Raw genomic sequence first — 21,025 nt, forward strand, 5'->3', positions numbered from 1 at the left:
AACGGGGTTGATGGCAAGGCATAAAGGAGACCGGACGGCCAGTCGTGAAGTAGAGCATCCCACAGTGACTGTCCCTGCGAGGGAATCGGGGCAAAGTAATTGATGCACTTGTTGTTTAGGGGAGAGGCAAAAAGATCACAGCAAGGCCGGCCCCATTGACGGAAAATCTTATCCACCACTTTCTCATTGAGGGACCACTCATGTGGAAGAAGGATGCACCTGCTCACTTTGTCCTCAATCACGTTAGATCTCCATGGAATGTGTATCGCTAAGAGAAAGTGATTGGAAGAGACTGCCCACTGCCAGACCCTGAGAGCTTCTCTACCCAATGGATAAGATTTGGTTCCCCCTTGTTTGCTGATGTACCAGACGACTGACATGTTGTCTGTTTGAATCATAGTAGTCCCAGAGGGAAGAACATCTTGAAATGCTCGCAATGCCAAGAACACTGCTCTCATCTCCAGAACATTTATATGTAAATTGACCTCTTAGGGGGGACCAAGTACCCTGGAATGTCTTCCACAGATACTGCCCCCCCCCCCCAATCTGGGAAGCATCAGTGGTCACTATGGCCTTGCGCTGCTGGGGGATGAAGGGACAGCCATGGCACAGTTGATCAGATTGGGTCCACCAACACAGACCTCTTTTGCAAGTGTTGGTAATTTTTACCTGGAATGACACCGAGTCATGGAAAACTGGCCACTGAGTAACTAACAACCACTAAAGGATCTTCATTTAAAACCTGGCCAATGAAGGTTATCACTGCCGCCATTAGGCCTAGAGTTCAGAAAACTGTGTGGGCCGAGATCGATGCATTTCCTACAACCTCCTCTACTTGTGACCTTACTGTTTTAAGTCATTGTGGTGGAAGAGGAGCAATGGTGAACTTTGTGTTGAGCGGTGCTCCAATAAATTCTAATATCCGAGTTGGTTGAAGTTGTAACTTGCTGTAGTTTATGGTTATTCCTAGGAACGCACAGGTGTGGAGAACCTGATCCTTTGCATGAATGAGTTGATGCCTGGTCGGAGCAGTAATGAGCCAGTCATCCAGGTAGGGAAACATTCAGAATCCCTTCAGCTTGAGGAAGGCTGCTACTACTGCCATGTATTTATTGAACACACTGGAGGCTGTGTTGAGTCTAAAGGGCAGTACTCTGAATTGGTACTGACTGGCTCCCATCTAGAAGCGCAAGTACTTTCTGGATCACCTGCTCATTTTTATGTAATAGCAGGCATCCTGAAGACCTACAGAGCACATCCAGTCATCCTTGCCTAGAAAAGGGAGAATGGACTGAACCATGACCATCCAGAACTTGTTTTGGTATACAAATTTATTTAGATTTGTGAGATCCAAAGTTGGTCTCTAGTCCCGTTTTCTTTAGCAATAAAAACAACCTTGAGTAAGGTCTGGATCCTATCTGATCTCGTGGGACCTCCAGGATAACTTTTTCTAGCAGCTTTTGAATCAGGATTGCTGCTTGATCCCCCTGAATGGGTGGAATAGTGGGGATTTTTCTGGGAATTGGTGATGGTAGGGAAAATGGTATTATATAACCTCGACATATAATCCCCTGCACCCAAGTATCTTTTGTTAAGTCTAGCCAGGCTCTCTGCTGCAGGGATAATCATCCCCCGACTGCCTCCAGAGGTGGACAGTCGGGCTTTCGTTCAGGAATGTTGGTAGGGTTTATCAAAGAAAGATTTTTCTGAACCTTGGTTTTGCAGGCCACCTCTGCCATGAGGGCGATTATGTCCATTGGAGTTCCCCCTCTGCCCCTGGGGGCACTTCCTCTAAGTGTGTCATGGAAAGGACCTTGGGACTTTTTGAACCATATTTTCTGACCACTCTGCTGATTCTAGAATAGGATCTTGGGAGACCGAAAAACATATGCCCACAGAAGATAAAGTCTTTCCATCCTTCTCAAACCTGGACAGCATTTGTTTAATTTCAGGGCCAAAAAGAGTGGCTCCGTCAAAGGGAACACTGGCGAAATTGGACTTAAAATGGCTCTGCAAAAAAATCACACAAGGGCATCCAGGCATGTCTCCTCATGGAAATGCCTGAACCCGCAGCTCTTAAGGTCTCTTCTGCTATGTTGGAAACTAACCTCATGGAACTATTAGATATTACCTGTAGGTTTGCCAACTGAGAAGTTACTGAATCTCGAACCTCTGCAGAAAGAGTTCCTCAGTGAGTATTTGAAAATTCATTGGTCAAATCTCTCTGAAGTCTAATAAAGGATGCCAAATAGTTCTGTGACTGTGAGGCAAAGGTCGCAAAAGCAAAGACACACTTCTCTAGTCTCTCATAGGTTCATAGGTTCATAGGTTTATACTAGGCTATCTGCCCTAAGGCATTTATAAGCCTAGCCCAAATTATTGTGGCTTACGCCACCCCTTATATGAAAAAATACTGTGCCCATTAGTTTGTTGTGCCTCTGTCCAGCAGTGACCCAGAGATGATTCCCGGGGTAAACCTACGATCTCCCATCCACAGGTCTAGATTTCTCTTGAACAGAGTCAGCGAGGTGCTCTGCCTCACATGGACCGGGATTTTATTCCACAGCATAGGGAGTCTCTGAGTGATAAATCTATCCCTCCAGCACGTCCTATTTATATCCGTGCTAAGGTTTAAGTCGCTTGCTCTAGTGGTTTTGGTGGATTTGGATTTTTGAGGTGGAGCATGTCCATTAATTCGGGTTGGACATGGCCTTGTATGTCAGGCACATGTCACCTCTGAGCAGACGGTATGCGACTGAATAGAGCTGGAGTTTCTTCAATCTGGCAGCATATGACAGATTTTGGAGTCCCTTTATCCTTTTGGTGAGGAACTTTTGGGGTCTCTCCAATTGCTGCAGATGTCGGGTGAGATACATCCCGAATGGGGCATTGTACTCGATCATTGGTCTGATAAGTGAAGAGTACAGGGAACAATGACCTCACTAGATCTGGATGTGAATCCCTTCATGATCAGGTGGGCAATGTAGAAGGTCTTTCTAACCACTTTAGCAATGTGAGTGTCAAAAGAAAGGCCACTGTCAACCTGGGTCCCCAGGTCCCTGATAACCTCTTCTGTGCTTAGTGGATTGCCACCTATATGGTAGCTTGGGGTTACCTTGTTTTTCCCGAAGGGTATGACTATACATTTTTGGCGTTTAACTTCAGGCCATGGCTCTGGCACCAGCTATCTGTTTCCGTGAGTCCCTTCTGAAGGATATCAGTGTCCGATGCACTTTCCACTATGGCCCAGTTTGCAGTCATCTGCAAACTTTGTCAGCCAAAGTCCTCCCATGTTGGCCTGTACTTCTGAGAAGTAGATGCCAAACAATGGGGGCCAAGGACCGAGCCCTGTGGGACACCACTTGTGACCGGCTTGGAGTCTGACACAGCGCCAGCAACTCTAACCCTGTGGGTTCTGTCCTTAAGCCAGTTTGCAACCCATCTTGTGACATATGGGTTTACATTTAAGCTGGTAAGTTTTCTACAATACCCGAGTGGGGTATTGTGTCGAAAGCCTTTGCAAGGTCAAGGTAGGCTGTATGGACTGCCTTTCCCTCATCAATGGCCTTGGTGACTATTTCGAAGAAGTCGACCAAGTTCAAAAGGCATGATCTTCCCTTGACAAAGCCAAACTGGGCCGGGTCCAATGTCTGCAAGTCCCCTATATCTTTGTTTATGAGCTCCATTATGATCCTCTCCATAGCTTTGCAGACTAGACTTGTTAAGCTTATGGGGCGGTAATTACCAGGGTCCGTGGAGGCGCCACCTTTGTGGAGTGGGACCACAGTTGCCGTACGCCACTCCTTGGGCACGTATCCTGTGGTAAGGCTGAGATTAAACAGCTGCCTTATGTGCGGGTTTAATTCCTCATTTAGCTCGTGTAGCACACAGCCGGGGACACCATCCGGTCCCATTGATGCTGTGTTTTTAGCTTTAGAGAGAGCAGCTTTCACCTGCGCATTTGAGATGTCCGGGAGGCTACACTCGGCTGGGATAGTTATCTCTCCTTTAGGGGAGAGGGGTGAAGTTTGCACTGAACCTGTCTGCCAGTATGTTGGCAATGTCTGTGGGTTCAGTGATTTTTGTATCATTTTGGACTAATTCTGAGCATATCTGTGAGTTTCCACCCAGGTTCCTAACATAGCTGAAAAAGGCCTTATGATTGTCCTTTGAATCCATGGCAATTTTTCTCTCAAAATTGGCCTTAGTTGATTTTATGAGTGCTCGTAATTTTTACTAATAATGATCAGGGGTGACTTCCCTTTTATGGATTTTGTTCTATCATGTAATAGCTTTCTCCTCTTATTGTAAAGTTTGTTAATGGCTGGGGTCCACCAGACTGGACGCTTGCCCTTTGTGGAAAGAGTCTTGGTTTTATTTGGGATTGCCTGATCCATGCAGTCCTGGAGGTGTTCATAGAAGGCATTTGTAAGGGCTTCCAGCTTGGGTTGTGGTTTCCTCTGACTCAGGGGCCTTGAAGGATACCACACCAGTCTTGAGTAGTGTGAAGTTTGCTTTAGAGAAGTTCTTCACTATGGTCTTTTTGTTTGGGGTGGGGGCGGGATGTGGATTTCCAGTGAGATTAGTTTATGATCAGATCTCACCAATGAGGGATATACTTCCGGTGTGGAGCATTTTGTCCCCATGTTTGTGACAATGAGATCTAGTATATTTTCTCCTCTCGTGGGAACAGTGACTAGCTGTTCCATGGCATTTGAATTTATGAACTCCAGGAACCGTTGGGCTAGAAAGTTAGGGCTTGAGTAATGTTCCCAGTCTATATTCGGGTAGTTGAAGTCACCCAATATGATGGTGTTTGGAGATACATTTATACCCTCCAGTGTCTTCAGGAAGGCTGTGTGGGGTTCCTGAGTTTGAGAGGGTGGCCTGTAGCATGCTACAATTTGTAGAGCAGTTTTGCCTATTGTTAGTTGCACCTGGATGGTTTCCAAGCTTCATGCGTTGCCACCAACCTGGAGGTGTGAGTATCCTTTATGAATATGGATACACCCCTCCTTTTGTGGAGTGGTCCGGGTTTTGGGGCGGAACGCATGATATGAGGTAAAACCTAATAGTGCCGGGTGCTCTCAGGAGCCTTGAACCAGGTTTCAGTTACAGCACAGACATCGATGTTCTCCATACTGAGAAGGGCCTCGAGTGCGTGCATTTTGAGATTTAGACTTCTGGCATTGAGCAGCATTACCCTCAATTTCTTCCCATTTTTGTTTTCTAGGGTGGTAGGTTTAGAATTTGAGCCTTGCCTAAAAAGGCACTATGGGGGTGGCAAGAGCCTTAGCCAATATCCGAATCCCAGGGTGACAGGTGCAAGCCGTCCCTTGAAGCAGCGTGGCTTGTCAAGCATGTCATCCCAGGCAGACAGACACTGGATCCCCTTTGAATGACACCAGACATTAAGCCAATTGTTAAAGCTGATCATCTTGTCTCTATATTGTGGCATCATTCTTGGTGAAGGAAGGATACTGTTCAGGGTTAGGGTCATACCTGCCTGGGCTACATAATCAGAGAGCTCCTCTATGTCTCTTTTCATGCAGTCCAGGGAGGTACGTCTCAGGTCGCTCACACCAGCATGGACAATGACTGTGTCATATTTGTACTTGCTGTGGAGTGACCAGTGCTTGTGTTATGTGGCGGATTCTAGCGCCCGATAGGCAGCTTACTGTGACCCTCTCCTTGTTCAGCCTGGTGAGTGGGACGTCAGTGTGTCTGACTATGGAGTCACCTATGACAAGTATGTTTGGTGTTGTATTTGGCCTTAAGGGCTGTGACTGCTTTGCACACTGCTTTTGTGGTTTATGTGTTGCTTTTGGGGTGTCTTGAGGTAGCAGTTGTTTGGGTGTCTGCTTTGGAGGCCTCTGCTGTTTAGGTAAATTTTTACTCAGAGCCTCCGAGTATGTCTTTGTGTGTTTATGTGTTTGATTCAGTGGAGTGGTAGCATTATGTGAGGCTGGTTTTGTGGTGTGTGTAGTTGCCTTCTCCTCCTGTCTGGTCTTGCCAGTCCTGAGTTGAGAGAGCTCAGCCTCCAGTTTGGCTAAATAGCTGCATCTCGCAAGTATTTGTGTTATGTGGGAGGAGGAGAGGGTTGTCTGTGTACATGAGGCAGTTATAACATTGCCTCAAGATTCCCAGATTCACCAGCTGGACCGGAGAGGAGATTGACAACTGACCTTTGGACATGCTAGAATAATATTGGGAAATCCTTAATTGAAAACAAGGGCCAGTGGGGAGTGAGGGTGTAGTGCTTTTAATTTTTAGTGCTGACTTATATAATTGCTTTAGTGAGCAAGTGCCAGGTAACTTGAGTGCAATGTGATACAAGTAACTAAATGCAAAACGACAAACAGTAACTTTCTTTCAAGTGAAACAAGGAAATAAGTACAGTAAGCAATGCAGATATCACTAGTGATCCACAGAAGCTGAGAAGTTGCGTATTAGGTGAATTAGCTTCCAGGAAATAACAAGCAAACAAACAACAAGTATATAAACAAAGCTAGATTCAGTAGGCCTGGATCTAGTCTATGATAGAGCAAACAAGGTGAACCAATTTCAGTAAGATACAGTTCAAATATTCAGGCACTATAAACCTTTAACCAGAAAATTCCCAGCTCAGAAGGGCAGTGTCCAGCCTCTTCTCCCACAAGAGTGCAGTCCACGAACCTTCTTAATGTAAAATAACTGGCCTGAAGCCCAAGTGCCTAAACCAGAACTAATACACTTGGACACTGGGCTCTCAATCAGCAGTTCCCAACTTAGAAGGATGAAAGCTGCCTGTCCTGCCACCACAGTGCTTGCCACAAACCTTCCTAATGTAAAACAACTGGTCTGAAGCCCAAGTGCTTAATCCAAAAGACTTGAATGATAGCTACACTTTAATCAAGTTACAACCAAGCAGTAATAAATACCATTGAATACTTTAGAGAATGTCTGGATTAGTGCTCAAGTTACACAAACAAAGCTAGATCCAGCAGGCCCGAATCCAGTCTATGCCACAGCAAACAAGGCGCACCAACTCCAGCGTCCATGACTCCCTGTTGGGGGAGATGAACAGTGGAACTCTCATTGGCTAGTTCCTTCTTAGTGGCCACCGCAAAGACCATGGCATCAAGTGGAACCCCTTTCCCCAAAACTGTCTGTTCACAGGTGGTGCCATTATCCTGTCTGGTCTCCGACATATGGGTTCTATGGAGTCAGGTTCCTTCCACGCCCACATAGAGATCATGTCAAGGAGCTCATCAGTGGGTGTAGTCACCCATGAAGTAGAGGGTCCAGTACCGAAAGCCTTCAGAAGAATAGCTTTCTCCTGTGTAGGGTGGGAGGATATCCAGCCACTATAAGATGTCTCTGAAGGGAACATCTTCAGGAGGTGACTGTGGGGCCCCTTTGCCCTCGTCGAAATCCATGTCTTTGGTGATGGACTCTTGCAAGAGGAAGCACTTGGACTCCCCGCATGTCCTCTTCCTGGGCACTTCCTCAATAAGATGTCCTGCAGAAGTCTTGGAAGAGGAATCAAAATTACCTGGGATGGAACTTGAGGTTTTGGTACAGATGTCCCTGTGGAGAAAGGTGCTAAGGCTCCAGGCACTGGGGCATCATTGTGGAATATGTAGGATCTGAGGGGGAAGGCTCCAGCAGGACTGCCGAGGCAGAGAACACTCTCTTTGCAGCCTCAAAGGCAGAGCTCAAAGGAGCGAGAGAGGCTCTGATCCGAGAAAGCAGGTTTCCGAATCACCCCCCCTCTCTGATCCATCGGCACCGCCCCCAAGGAGGAAGCCAGAGCCAAACTGTCCAGTGCCGAGGTGCCAAGAAACAGAGATGGATCTGAAGACTTTGGAGTAGAATGCTGCACCCCTTCTGCTATGAGAGCTGTCAGGATCCAAAAGGACTGGAGGTCTCAGAGACGATGTTGGATCCAAGGATACAGAGATCCTTGGATCCAAGACTGACAGATCCGGATGACTAGGGTTCTGCGAGTTTAAGACAAAAGATGGTGTTACGGAGGAAATTGCAGGGGTGGTGTTGTGGAAGGTCAGGTAACCAGGCCCAGAGGGGTAGGCGCAGAGGGAAAATGAATCTACCCCTGTGCCAAGAGGTTCTTCCTTACCACTCTCCCCACATCTTTTTTCTGTGAGACTTCTGGAAGAACGAGTACAGTAAATGGATGGAGGATGCTGGCCTCTGCAAAAAAGGAGGAAAGTTTGTCAGGAACTGGGACCACTGACAAAGAATATCTGGTTCAAGGTCAGTATAGAGTCTCTGAGGGTTCTGTCTGATCCTAGGATTCTGTCTTCTGATCTGACGTAGTGCAGGATCCATAGTGCTTGATTTAAATGTAGTAGGATTTGAGGGAACAGTTGGATCCTGAATTCTCATTTCTTTCTGATCTGGGGTTGAGAACGGATGTTTAGAACTTTGCTTCCGGAAAGAGTCTGTGGAAGATTTGGACAAAGTGGAAGGGTTCAACTTTGTAGACTGGGATATGGCTTCTCCAAAAGAGGAAGGAATGAGATATTAAATTTGTTTTCATGCTCTGTGAAAGCTCACAGATTACATCTGTGGCAAATTGGGCAGTCCTCCTGTAAGGGTAACAGACCCAAGCAGTACACACAAAGGAAGTGTGCATCCGAAAGCATTTCTTGAAACCCATAGGTTTGTCATTCATTATGCAGTGTCTGAATCAACTAATACTAAGTATAAAGGCACTGAAAAATCAGAAAAAGTAACTTTTTTTTTTTTTGGTTAACATGAAAGGCAAGAGACAGATGGATACCACCAATGGTATGAAGTGTTACGACTAAGTTGTGAGAGAAGGGAAATACTAACAAAGGTAAATAGTGCCACGTACGAAAAGGAAAAGGGGAAGAAAACAACAGCAGCAGCAAAAAGAGAAAAAGTTACAAGTACAAAACTCTAATGACACCAGTGAAGAAAAAGAGGCAAGAGAATACCAACAACGGTATGTAAGAATGTACAACAAAGTCATATGGGCAAGGGAGAGAACAAAAGAGATATTAACCACAATAAATTAGAGACTGAAAACTAAAGACTACTTAAGGGAAAAGAATTCTGACAAAAAACTTATCTTATACAGGTCGAGAGAAACTGGTAGACCACGTCTGTTAGCTAGAAGCAGCAAACGAGATCTGAGGTAATTGGGTAGATGCACTGTGGGTAAGGGAGAAACTCAAGAGATCTGGTGGCTGAGAGCTTTAGCATTGGCCAAGCTGGATCCGAACCCACTCGCTGAGGACAGAATGAAGACCGACAGTGATAATATCAGATTAATATATTACCCATAATAAGAATAATACCACAGATAAACTCAGGGGATCCACGCATGGGATAAAACATGCAGCAGTTACCGCTTGTCAATTAGTAGTACAAGAGCAGTCCTGGGGTAAATTTTCTATTACCAATCCACAGATCCAAGCTGTGCTTGAATTATGGACAGAGATAACCTTTGTTGTTTGGGATGTCTGCTCCAGAGCAGTGGTAAACTCTGCGAGATGTATCTATCCCTCCAAAATGTTCTGTTGATGTTGTAGAAGAAGTTTAGACTGAGTATTTCTGATGTCATTTGACTTGCTGCCTTGCATACCAGACCCAGGTCACCATTTAGCAGTCTATAGGATACAGAGTGTAGTGACAGGGCTTTGAGGTGATCCACATAGGACATACTGTTTAAGCCTCATATCCTTTTAGCAAGATACCTCTCTGTTTGTTAAAGTTATTGCAGGCGTCTGCAGAGATACATGCCAAAGGGAGCATTATACTCAATCACTGACCTAATGAGACCCGATTAAAGGTGGACAATGACATTTCTAGAGCTAGACGCAATCATTTTGGTTACATAATATTGAAGACTTTCTTATGACAGTGGACATATGTTGGTCAAAAGTTAGGTCACCATTTACAAAAGTTTCCAAATCCCAAAAAAGGGTTACTGCTTCCTCTCGGATACTAGGATTAAGGATGCCACTAGGGCCCTTTGGTCATAGCACCACTTTAAGATATAATTATGATCTTGTAATTGCCCACATGCAGGTGAACAATCTTAGGCAATCCATTCTGGGGATATGCAGAGAGACCCTGTTGAAGACAACAAGGTCCTAGCATTGAGCAGCATTCCACCTTCACAAAGGTTTAGGATTTTTGTTTGAGAGTGTTTACAAAAGGTATGTTTACACCCCAAACAGACTTCAGAGAATTTTTCCTCGGGCAGCATGTGACAGGAAAGAGACGTAATTGGGAATATGTTTTTGGGAATCCTGAATATAGACAGACTTTAAAAATTCCCCACAGAATACTTTGGTTGTAAGTAAGGAAATTATTTTTCTAAGCTAGGATATAGGATCTGTATTTTCCAGATACAGTGAGCTATTATTAGAAAATAGTTTTTAATACAAATTTTAATTTAACTTAAATTTAATTTAAATTAATTTTTAATTTTAATAAAAACATTTTTATAATTACAAAAAGCTATTATTAGAAAATGGAAACCCAAACATAAGCCAACTGTAACTGAAGTACTGAATATTGTAACAGAAATAAAAGACCTGGAAGTGGGATCTTGTGAAAAGGGAAGGAACAAATTACACAGAAATAAACAGAATTGGTTAGAATAATATATGCAAAACAGTGTTCAGGAACAGGAGGAGTAAATTTTAAGGGAAGGCAGGAATTGAGCAATTCATGCCACGTCGGAGCGAATGAAAATTGTTAAAATGTATATTGCATGAAAATGAATATTAGTATGCTTTGTTTTCTTTTCCATTATTGTTTATGTGCCTATGTCACTTTTTAATGTCATGATTAATAAAAATGTTTTAAAACAGAATGATGCCTAAATTCAAGAATAAAATAATTGGCTTCAACTACTGGCTAGTAAATTTATTTAATTCTATGGGGGAGCCAGTATGTTTGTGTGCTTGGTCAGGGATGGCCTGCACCTATTACTTGTCAGTTTTCACACACTGGCTGCAAATGTTGGTACACCAATAGTGCCTTTTTGAGGCACAGTTTACCTGATGAACATCCCAACATAGTAAATTCCAAATCAGATAACATCAAGACAGCTCCGCTGAATGCCAGAAGACTAAACAATGAAATGTCTCAACTTCAGCCTGACAACAGTTACTTGTAGCAACCTAGGGGACCCTCTGCTCAAGCAGCGTAATTACTAATTTCATTGTTTGAAGCATCCCACTCATGTTGCTAGTCTAACAAGGCACACGAACAAAAATAAGAAAGAGACATTAAATGCATCTTCACATTTTAGGATTACGGTTGCAGTTACAGTGTGGACTAGGGTTTTAGGTTCAGAGTTGATGTTGGTGTCAGTTTCAGAGTTAGCCCGTTAGATTTGGGGGCAGTTAAGGTCAGAGATTTAGGGTTAGTGTTTTAGGTTTAGGACTGAGTTTTTATGTGAACAGTCTTGAGTTAGTGTTTTAGAATTAGGATCAAAGTTTTAGGGTTAGAGGTATATTTAGGTTTGGAGGATAATACTGACACACACAACCTTTTTCCATCTCACATGAAGTCCCATGATTAGGCATAAATTGTATGTCTCATTCAGAAAGACAAACTATGTAAATGAGTTACGCCTGGTCCTTTCTACCCCTGGAAGACATCAATATTTATGTTAACCTGGTTCCAGGGACAGATCAGCACTCCTCCTATTCCAGGGTAAAACTCCTATCATGCATTCCGATCCACCTGCAACTGTGGGGGAGTATCTGTACTTAACTTTTAAATCTGTACTTGTAATCTACTGTCTCTTGCCAGATTCTACACAATATAAATATAGAACTGGCTAAAACCCTAGAAGCACTCAATAAAATAATTTCATTATCGCAAATTATAGAACTCTATCTAGGACACACCCAGATCATGCACAACACCTTAACCAGTTAGAAAAGCTAACCATCAAACCAAATACCTATCCTATGGGTGACTTCAACTAACCACACAAAATGGCAAAAATACACAAACAACAATAAATATGCCGAGAGAATTTTGGGCTTTATAAAAAACCAATACACTTCACCAAACTCTCTCTATGCCCCTCAACCATGTCAGTCTTTTAAAATCCTGTCTTCACAAACGTATACTCCATCTGCACTACTCTGCTTGATACCCCCTCCTCACTCTAATCTGACCATGCCACTGCGACCTTCTCCCCTGAAAGCTTGTTTCAAGACCCTTAATTACTTCTCTATGTCAGAAACTACTCCAAAACCAATTACTTAACTATCTACCAGTCTTACTGATAATCACAAATTATACAGCTGCCCAGGAAACACAAACCTTTATCCAGATAGCACTGCTTACTCCTCCGAATTTTACTCCCTCTTAGATCTATTTCGGTAACCTTACCCATCCACTGCAAGTATAAAATGAAATGTAAAAGTAAACCTATGTACGGGAACTCCTACATCAATAAAACTTGGTAAGAAAAACAAAAAAGCTCCTGTCCACCTAAAAAATATCTCCACTTCATTATAAAAGGCATTATAAACTTGTAAGAAAATCTCTCAAACCTACCATTAGGAAATGGAAGGTCACCCATGAACTTAGGATTGCAAGCAATTCAAAATACAAGCATAAGGCCTTCTTCAGCAAGATTAGGAAGCTTAAGACATAGCCAGGAATTCTATACTGAACTTACATGTAATAGCACTTCTCTGAGCCCAAGGATATCTATAATGCTCCTGTGGACAAATTGTTTTCCAACTTAACACCACAAACCTTCTGCTCAGCCCAGCCATTCCTTCATTCACACCTCCCCTCCTGAAAACACTTTTGACCAAGTCTTTTTGACAGTTTCCAAAATTAAACAGTTTCATGGGTCCTGAAAACACCTCTGAATGTTTGCTGAAAAACATTAGTCCCAACTAGCAAAACCCCCTGTTGTGGTGGACTGCATAAAGGTGATCCCTCCACCAGTCCTGGGAATTACAGGTGTAGTAACCTCACAAGTATTACTTTCAAGACTATGGAATGCATTATAACTGAACCAAAAAACAACAATCTGGATGTTATATCCTTGGACAGACACACAACAGCTGGGCTTTGAAAAAGGCAGATCATGTTTGCCCAGCCTTTTTCAGCTCTTCAAAAGTATCACTGAGACCATAGACTTGTCTATAGGTAGTTACTAGGTATGCAGTCAGAAGACCATTAAAGATCCAAATTCCCAGACGTCCCAAAGCTCTGTCAGGTTAAGTGACTTGTTCAAGGTCATACAGTGCACAAATAAAATTCAGGAGGAATCAAACCTTGTACCACAGGAAGTAGTTTATTAACAGCTAATAGCCTCAGACTTCTGTGCCAGCTGCCAGACTAAAAGAGTACCTTTTTTATTATTCTTTACCTCTGTACTGCAGTATTATGAACTACTGCTTAAATGTACAGTCCTCATACATTTGCTGTGAACTAAATCTGGTCATAGTTTTTTAACCTTTTACATCCAGAATTAGGGAGGGACAAAACTAATTAGGGGAAAAGGCGCCAAATTAAGAAGACTTTTAAAACTGGTACTACTAACTAAGAATTTCTAAAAAAATATTCAGTTTCAGGCGACTAGGGGTGTCCCTAAAAAATAGGGACAGTTGAAAGGCAAGAACCTTAGTCAACTGCTTGGAAGTCAGCTGTGCTCACCACTATAGAACCAATGTAATAATAAACAGCATGCAGTCCACACTCTCCACCTGAACCTTGTCAGTTCATTCAGTATTTTCCCCAATACTGAGATTACTGTCAAACTCTTCCAACTCAACATTAACCCATATAGTACACTGCCTGCCTAAATGGCTATCTGATAGGAGCTATACTGTTAAGGTTGGGGGAATTTTTTTCTAGACAGAAAAAACATTATCAATGATGTCCCATATGCCTCTCCCCTCTCCTTTTTTGGCATTTCTTGCTTAATGTTAAAGTTGCTAGCAAGTGACTATGGTTAATCAACTTTGCTGATTGTTACAAACTTGGGGGGGGGGTAGTGGTTATCAAGTCCCATTCTGCTATTCAAATTCTCCAGAAAATGAAGACTCAAACAAATGTGTGTTAATCATGGGTATACTCTCAGCAATAAGAAATGCAATATATACACTACTGGGGGGGGGGGGGGTCAACCAATAATCCCTGACAGAGATAGCATCTCAGGTAGCTGACACTAAGTAAGTAGGTGAAGTAAAGTGTTAGACACACCCACTGTACAGAAGGTGGCATGGCATGCACTCATTGTGCACTTTCCACTGCCTGCCCAGCTTACAGACAGCCGTAGCATGTGTCAGAAAGTAGGGGTAGGTGTTAGGTTAGAAAGAAGTTCCACACAGTTGGATAATGGCTTCTCTGTCAGCCCATTCCAGTGCTTGTCCAGTGGGATGTCTTCTCCTAACAGCGTGCATGGGGTGAAGGGCCCCACCTCAGAGCAGGAGCTCTACCAGCTGGGTAACCTTCCCAATGATGGGATCATCAGTGGTCTGCTGGAATGGAACCTGTGTTTGGGATTAATGGGCTGGTGGATGTGGCTTGATAGCCAACTGACGTGGAGGAAAAAAAGCTGGAAAAAAAAAAGGGAGAAAGAAATGCTGTATAATTTGCATTGATAGAGTTACTATCACTACAACATGCTGCTTAGATTTGACCCAGTCATCAGACACTTACTTTGATAATAAATTCACCTCTCTCCATCATATTTCTGTCATTGTTAAAAAAATCCTTCTAACTTATACAACTTGTCCCTTGTGGTATCTCCTCAAGTTCTGGAGAAGTTTTAGACCCACTTTATTCCTCTCTTATTAAGCTGATCATTGAATTTATTTTTCCTTCAGCAATCAGTATGCACCTCACTAAACATTTAAACCAACTCAAGAAACCTCAATGTTTATTCACCAAAAAGAAGTCAGGTTTTAGGAACTTTACATACTCTGAACATACTAAAAGCCCTACTCCTCCACTCAGTAATGTATATGCTCTTAAAGGGTGATCTCTGTTTATATGTGCATGCTATGAATTTCCCTACACACTTTGAACTCCTTCACCTAAACAGAACTAATGGTAAGCCCTAGACCTAAACTGCCAGAGGAACAATACAGTCTGTGCAACAGATATTAAATTAAACATCCCTTATTTCCTGACTAGCCTCCTCATACATATCAAACGAATTATTTGTCTGGCAACCTTTGAAACCAGTCAGAATAACAGGACATGTGATCACAAATTTTCAGCTGGGATATGTGGCAATAATAAACTTAATGAGGGGACACTATTCACCTCTGTGCAACAGATATTAAATTAAACATCCCTTATTTCCTGACTAGCCTCCTCATACATATCAAACAAATTATTTGTCTGGCAACCTTTGAAACCAGTCAGAATAACAGGACATGTGATCACACATTTTCAGCTGGGATATGTGGCAATAATAAACTTAATGAGGGGACACTATTCACCTCCATCCAATACTAGGTGATATGGCAATACTTTATAGTTGCCTTCTTGGTCAAACACTTCATAAGAACTTATTAACTGTATTTGTTGCTGGATGAAGCTTCACCCCAAGTTTATGAGCAATGCCAGATACCGAGCCCCATGGGCTCAATTCAGCACCTATGCTGACATGCTTAACTTCTGTGTTAAGGGGTATGGTTACTTACAAATATGGTTATTTCTGCTTTAGTACTGTGGAGGAATGCTTTGCTGAAGAGTTATGGCAAAAGACACTTCCAGAATAATTTGTGCCTTTCTGAGGCAGCAAACATTACCTATTAACCATAAAACCTGATGAGCTGAGAGGTGCCTTTTATAATGAAGTACTAATATAAGTTTTTATCTTTTTATTTTTTTCCCCCAAAGAAATGTTTTTAGGGCTCTTAGGGCTGAAAACTATGTAGCTTCTAAATCAAATATTTCCCAACACCACAAGTCCTAGTGACATAGCAGCTCTGCCTAGCACTTCCCCAACACTGCTGTGTCCATAATTATTCATAGCAGCCATATATATAACAAACAACTGTACTAAATGTTACTTTAATTTCAAGTCTTTATGATGACCACCAATCTGTTAACTCAGAAATATTGAAAAAAGTAATCTGCTACCTACCCAGTTATTTCTGAAAGAACATTTGCAGTTATTATGTGATTTACTTTAGCACTTAAATGTGTGTATTATATTTTACTGCATCGCTGATTATGAATAAATTAACTATGAAAACCTGTAATGGTTCTGCAAAAGAGAAAAAGGGGAGTGTCTTCTGGTCTAACAGGACTTACAGACGTTTGTTGAAAAGGAACAAAATAAGACCTACTGTAAGAAAATCCTACCGTTTACATCTTACTGTAATTATACAAATCAAATTACCATCTCTTAATTTAACAAGTAAACTATATATAGTTTAATCACCCGAAATAATGTAAGCACAGAACGTTTAAAGTGTATTTAACTAGGATATGGAATGCTATTGTTCAATAAGGGAGTTAGCCCTTTCAGGAAACGATGGATCGACCTTTGCAGTCAAAAATAACTGAGAGGAAATAGTTGATATCGATCTTGTGTACGTTTGGATGACCAATTCCTAAGGCAGCATTACATACCTAGTTACCCACACCACAAAATGTGTTGCAGTAATTGGTAAATGTTCCAAATCATCTCCACAATTTACCTGTAAATCCTTCACAGACACCTCCATAGCAGTCAGGTAGAAGTATGGCACACCAGTGCCCTTTTCCACCGGTCCATCACTCACTGAAAACACGTTGGCAAACGGCTGCCCCTTCACCTCTGGCTGTGTCGAAATAGTTGCCAATGAGCCCCAGTCGCACCTATGGACTACAAACCTGGCAACTTTGGCCACCTGATCGTGGGGTGGGATGCAAAATACCAAGCCCGTTAGAACAACGACAAGAAATAATACCAACTTAAACTCCATGTTATCAATTGCGCTTTTGTTTACAAGTCATGAACCCAAGGCAAGAACTACAGAAAAAATGAACCAATCACCATCGCCGTTCCTGTTACGCGCTGCTAGTTCCTCCTTTTCAGCTGGAAGGGATGTGCACTTCTGTGTGTGAGAATTGATGAGTCATGATCGAAGCTTAGCCAGTTAACGTGACTCAGCAACTAAACATACCCTAAAATGCTGATGGGACTGGAATGCAACTAAGATGTTAATGTAACTGAAAACATAAAATGCAAGTCAGCGGGTGACAGTAACCACTTCAACTTTTAATTGCTGACAAAAGTAATAACATTTAAAGCGTGAGAGTTGTAATCATCTTAGCAGCTAGTAGAAATGTCATTGTTTTACAATAGCTAATAATTAAGTGATAATGAACGCTGAATTGTGCCAGGAGCTCGATATAGATTACGAGCCTTTAAACTACTGGTATAACAGATACTCAGAGTGGGGTTAACACGTGTCCCTCTTTGCGACAGATAGTCCATCATTTGTCTGTTGTGTCCTATGGGGGGAAAACTTAAAAATGGCAAATGTCCTTAGATTTTAGAATAAAAAGTATTTCATAAAAGTTTTTTTCTAATAGTTGCATAAAACAGTTATTTTGTATCTGAAACACCTAAACGTTATATGAAATCACATAAGCAGTTCAAATGCCTCAAAAACAAGCTTTTATTTTTCAGAGTTCAATGCATTAGCTAGGCATAGTAAATTTACAGGCCCTGGTCATAGTTTTAGTTTTAGCATTCTACAACTTTTAACACCTAGTTATAGAGGGGGTGATTTAATAAATCGAACCCTAGAATGTGAACTTAGATGGATCATCAGACTCAGAGCTGATGACCCACCGGGTCTCAACGAGAAAGTTCACATCAAACCCCTCTTGAAAGGTAGAAGGATCCCTAGACCAAGGTAAATAAGTGGTCCTAACATAATACACATCTTTCTTATACATATTTTATATATGTTTTTATATACATTTATATATCAATAGTTATGATGAGATAGTACTCATAAATGATTTGTAACGTTCCATAAGTATATTAGAGTTTTAAAAGTTATATTTAAATATAGAATGTATTTATTGACATGATTTTAGATGCCTAATAGTTTGTATAGTTTGCATTTTTATTTATATGTGTGTTAGGGCGCTTTAAACATTAATTACTGTTGACCTATCATTGAATAAGGCGGACTATTTAAATGATTGCCACTGAATGTATTTTGTATAGTCTGAAGAAGCCTAACGGCGAAAGCGCTAACTTTTTATGCATTTGTGAATAAAGCTGTGTTTTTATTTCATTTGGACCATTGACTATCATTCCCTACTTGGAAGCAGTATTATGGATTTACTTCATTCGTGCTATTGCTGACTACAATTTCCCCTTGGGAGTAGTATTCCAGATTTCTAGAAGAACACGCTGAACTTTTTGAACTGTGACTGTGAGGTGTAGCCAACAGCGACAGCGCTTTATGGTAATTGTATTTTATGAGCTCGTTTCTTTACGCTGTCAGCTGGCTCTATTGGTTTGCTGTGCCGTTTTTGTTTTACTTTATAAGCTTTTATTTTTGCAAAAATGTGAAACTGTGTCTTTTGCACTAGCTGTGGGTATGTTTTGTCCTGCAAAAGCTCATTCACTTATTCTTAAGACATTTGATTTAGAGAACTAGAAATCTGAGTTATGGAAGACTTTGTTCTTTTCAGACATTAGATTTACTGGGTAGATATCTGAACTTCAGCATCTGATTTATTGGGAACCTTATTTTGTTGTTAAAGTAAGATTTCTTGTCTGTCAAGATTATTTCTAATTTCCTCTAAATTGTTTTAATTGAGCTGTCTTAACCAATGCATTCATCTTTATGCATTCTTCCTGGAGATAGAATCCACAGGAAAGTGTACCCACTATAATCTGTATGTTTACCATCAGTTATGTTTGTAAGACTTGGGGATGCATGAATTCAGGAGGAGACTGCAGCTGCTGGCTATCTCTGTTCCACGTGAAGAGAATGCTTGCAGTTACCTTTCCAAAAGAATTGCAAGTGTCATTGTCTTTTGTGCCAGGGAGTGAGCTTTTTTTTTTTTTTTTTTTTGTAAATATAATCAAGGGTTATCCTACCATTTAACTGTATGCTTCTTTGAGGAATGTGCTATGACAGACATTTGCACCATACCTTCACTACTTACTAGTTTAGTCCTCCATTCTATGTGCAGTGCTTTCTTTGGAGTATCTGTGAAAAAAGATTCTACCATCTGAATTTTTCTCAGATATCCTCTCTTGCTTCATTCTCTCTTCCCTTTGGGAAACTGATGCCAATGTTATCGGAAGGGTAGAGTGGAGTGAATGGGGAACCTTTCTTAAGCACCAACTTGAAGGTTGCCAGAGTTAAAAAAAATACTTTGACAGCTGCAATCAAAATAATTTGTAAACAGTTTGTAAGCTGTGTGTCAAACTGTTTTTTTTTCTTTACAGACAAACTACCTTCTAAAAACAGAACAGCTTGGCAATGGTTACATCCCCTGAGCTTTTCAATATTTGACAGTTTATAAGCTGTCCTTAAGTAATTGCAATTTCGTATAGACAGTAAAGGAGTACCATACCTCTCAACTGTCCAGATTTTCGCAGAATCTCCAAATTTCTGCCTCATAGTTTTGGTCTGTTCCTCATAAACGTTTGGATTTCCTAGCAATCACTGGCAAATTATTGAGGACTGAAGTAAGAAAATAATGACAGGCATTTGACTTTCAGACTTCACACCCTTCAAAAAATTAATGTCAATGAAAAACCTGTTATTCCATCAACTTTCTACCATTGTAAGAGCAATATTTAAAAATTGTCTCTATTTTTGGACCTTTGTCCCCTCATTATTTATGGGTTTGTCAAGATTTCTTGATCTAAGAGGTTGAGATGTATGAGGAGTACCAAATGGGTGTCTAAATTCCCTTGCTACAGCTGTGACAGATGTTACTGTTACTGCTTGGTATTTAACCTAAGTGTATAACCACTGCGGAGGGGATCATAAAATAGTGTGCACTTATTGAATAAAGTATTTTGCACTGGGTACTTTTTCACACTCCTTTTATCTCTCATTTTTATTTCAATAAATTCCATCACCTACAAGTAGCAGAAATTTATCTGCAGCTATTACATGTTTATGATTTATTCCATTATTACTGTCTTGCGTGTTTGCAGGTGTGGTTCCCATGCAATAAGTGGGATCATGGGACCAGACATTCCCTTATATCAGCACAGGGACAACCCAGCACTAGCTTAAGATCAGGAAAATAATTAGCCATTTATATAACATCTGGAAAGAATGACCAACTATATTCCCAGCTGTAGAATGCCCTCCAAGAGGTCAACTATGCCATAAAGTTCATAGGCAAATAAGCTGTCTGCAGACTTTTACAAGCCTAACCAACACCCACAGGTCAGAATCGAACCCTTTACATTGTATCCATGTGGTAAAAACCACATTATGCCAGTCTATTATTTATACAGTGGTTCTGCATTCCATACTAAATATCCATGTGGTAATGACCTTAAATATTATGTCAGTCTATTATTTATACAGTGATTGTCCATTCCATACTAAATGTGAAAATTTCTCCAGTCTCTTTGGAGGGGAATGATCCCCCACTAGCCTCATTCTCTCCCCTTTTTATGTGTAGTACTACCCTAGATGACGTTTCTCATTCGTATTTTTATATTTACTTTTTTTATTTTAAATTTATTAACTGGGGAATGGCACTGATCACAAATTACCAGTTTCAGTAGCAGCCCAGGATAGAGAAGAACACAAATACAAAGGAAGTGAGATATACATTAGTAAAAACATAACAAGATTGTAACGAGAATATAAAAACAATAATATAAAATTATTCACAACAAAATAAGATTCTAAGGCGCGTATACAATAGTATAAAATTATTTGCAATAAGATAAAATGGTGAGTAATATAATATTCTATGGATAAAAAAAAATAGAAATGTGGGGTGGCACAGTGGTGCAGTGGTTAGAGTTGTTGCTTCACAGCAAGAGTTTCTCTGGTTC

General features: G+C 41.2%; 1 protein-coding gene across 1 annotated transcript in view; it reads right to left on the bottom strand.

Moving 5' to 3' along the window:
* Positions 1-17,033, bottom strand: part of CREG1 (cellular repressor of E1A stimulated genes 1) — a 138,515-nt gene extending 121,482 nt beyond the window's left edge. Inside the window, exon 1 of the mRNA XM_044073102.1 lies at positions 16,680-17,033. Coding sequence (XP_043929037.1) covers positions 16,680-16,946 — 267 coding nt within the window. The 5' untranslated portion in view covers positions 16,947-17,033. The remainder of the gene's footprint in view (positions 1-16,679) is intronic.
* Between the last annotated feature and the right edge of the window lie 3,992 nt (positions 17,034-21,025).

Source organism: Protopterus annectens, chromosome 5.part1 (genome assembly GCF_019279795.1).
Source record: "Protopterus annectens isolate FY-2018-M chromosome 5.part1, PAN1.0, whole genome shotgun sequence".
Classification (NCBI taxonomy): Eukaryota; Metazoa; Chordata; order Ceratodontiformes; family Protopteridae; genus Protopterus; species Protopterus annectens.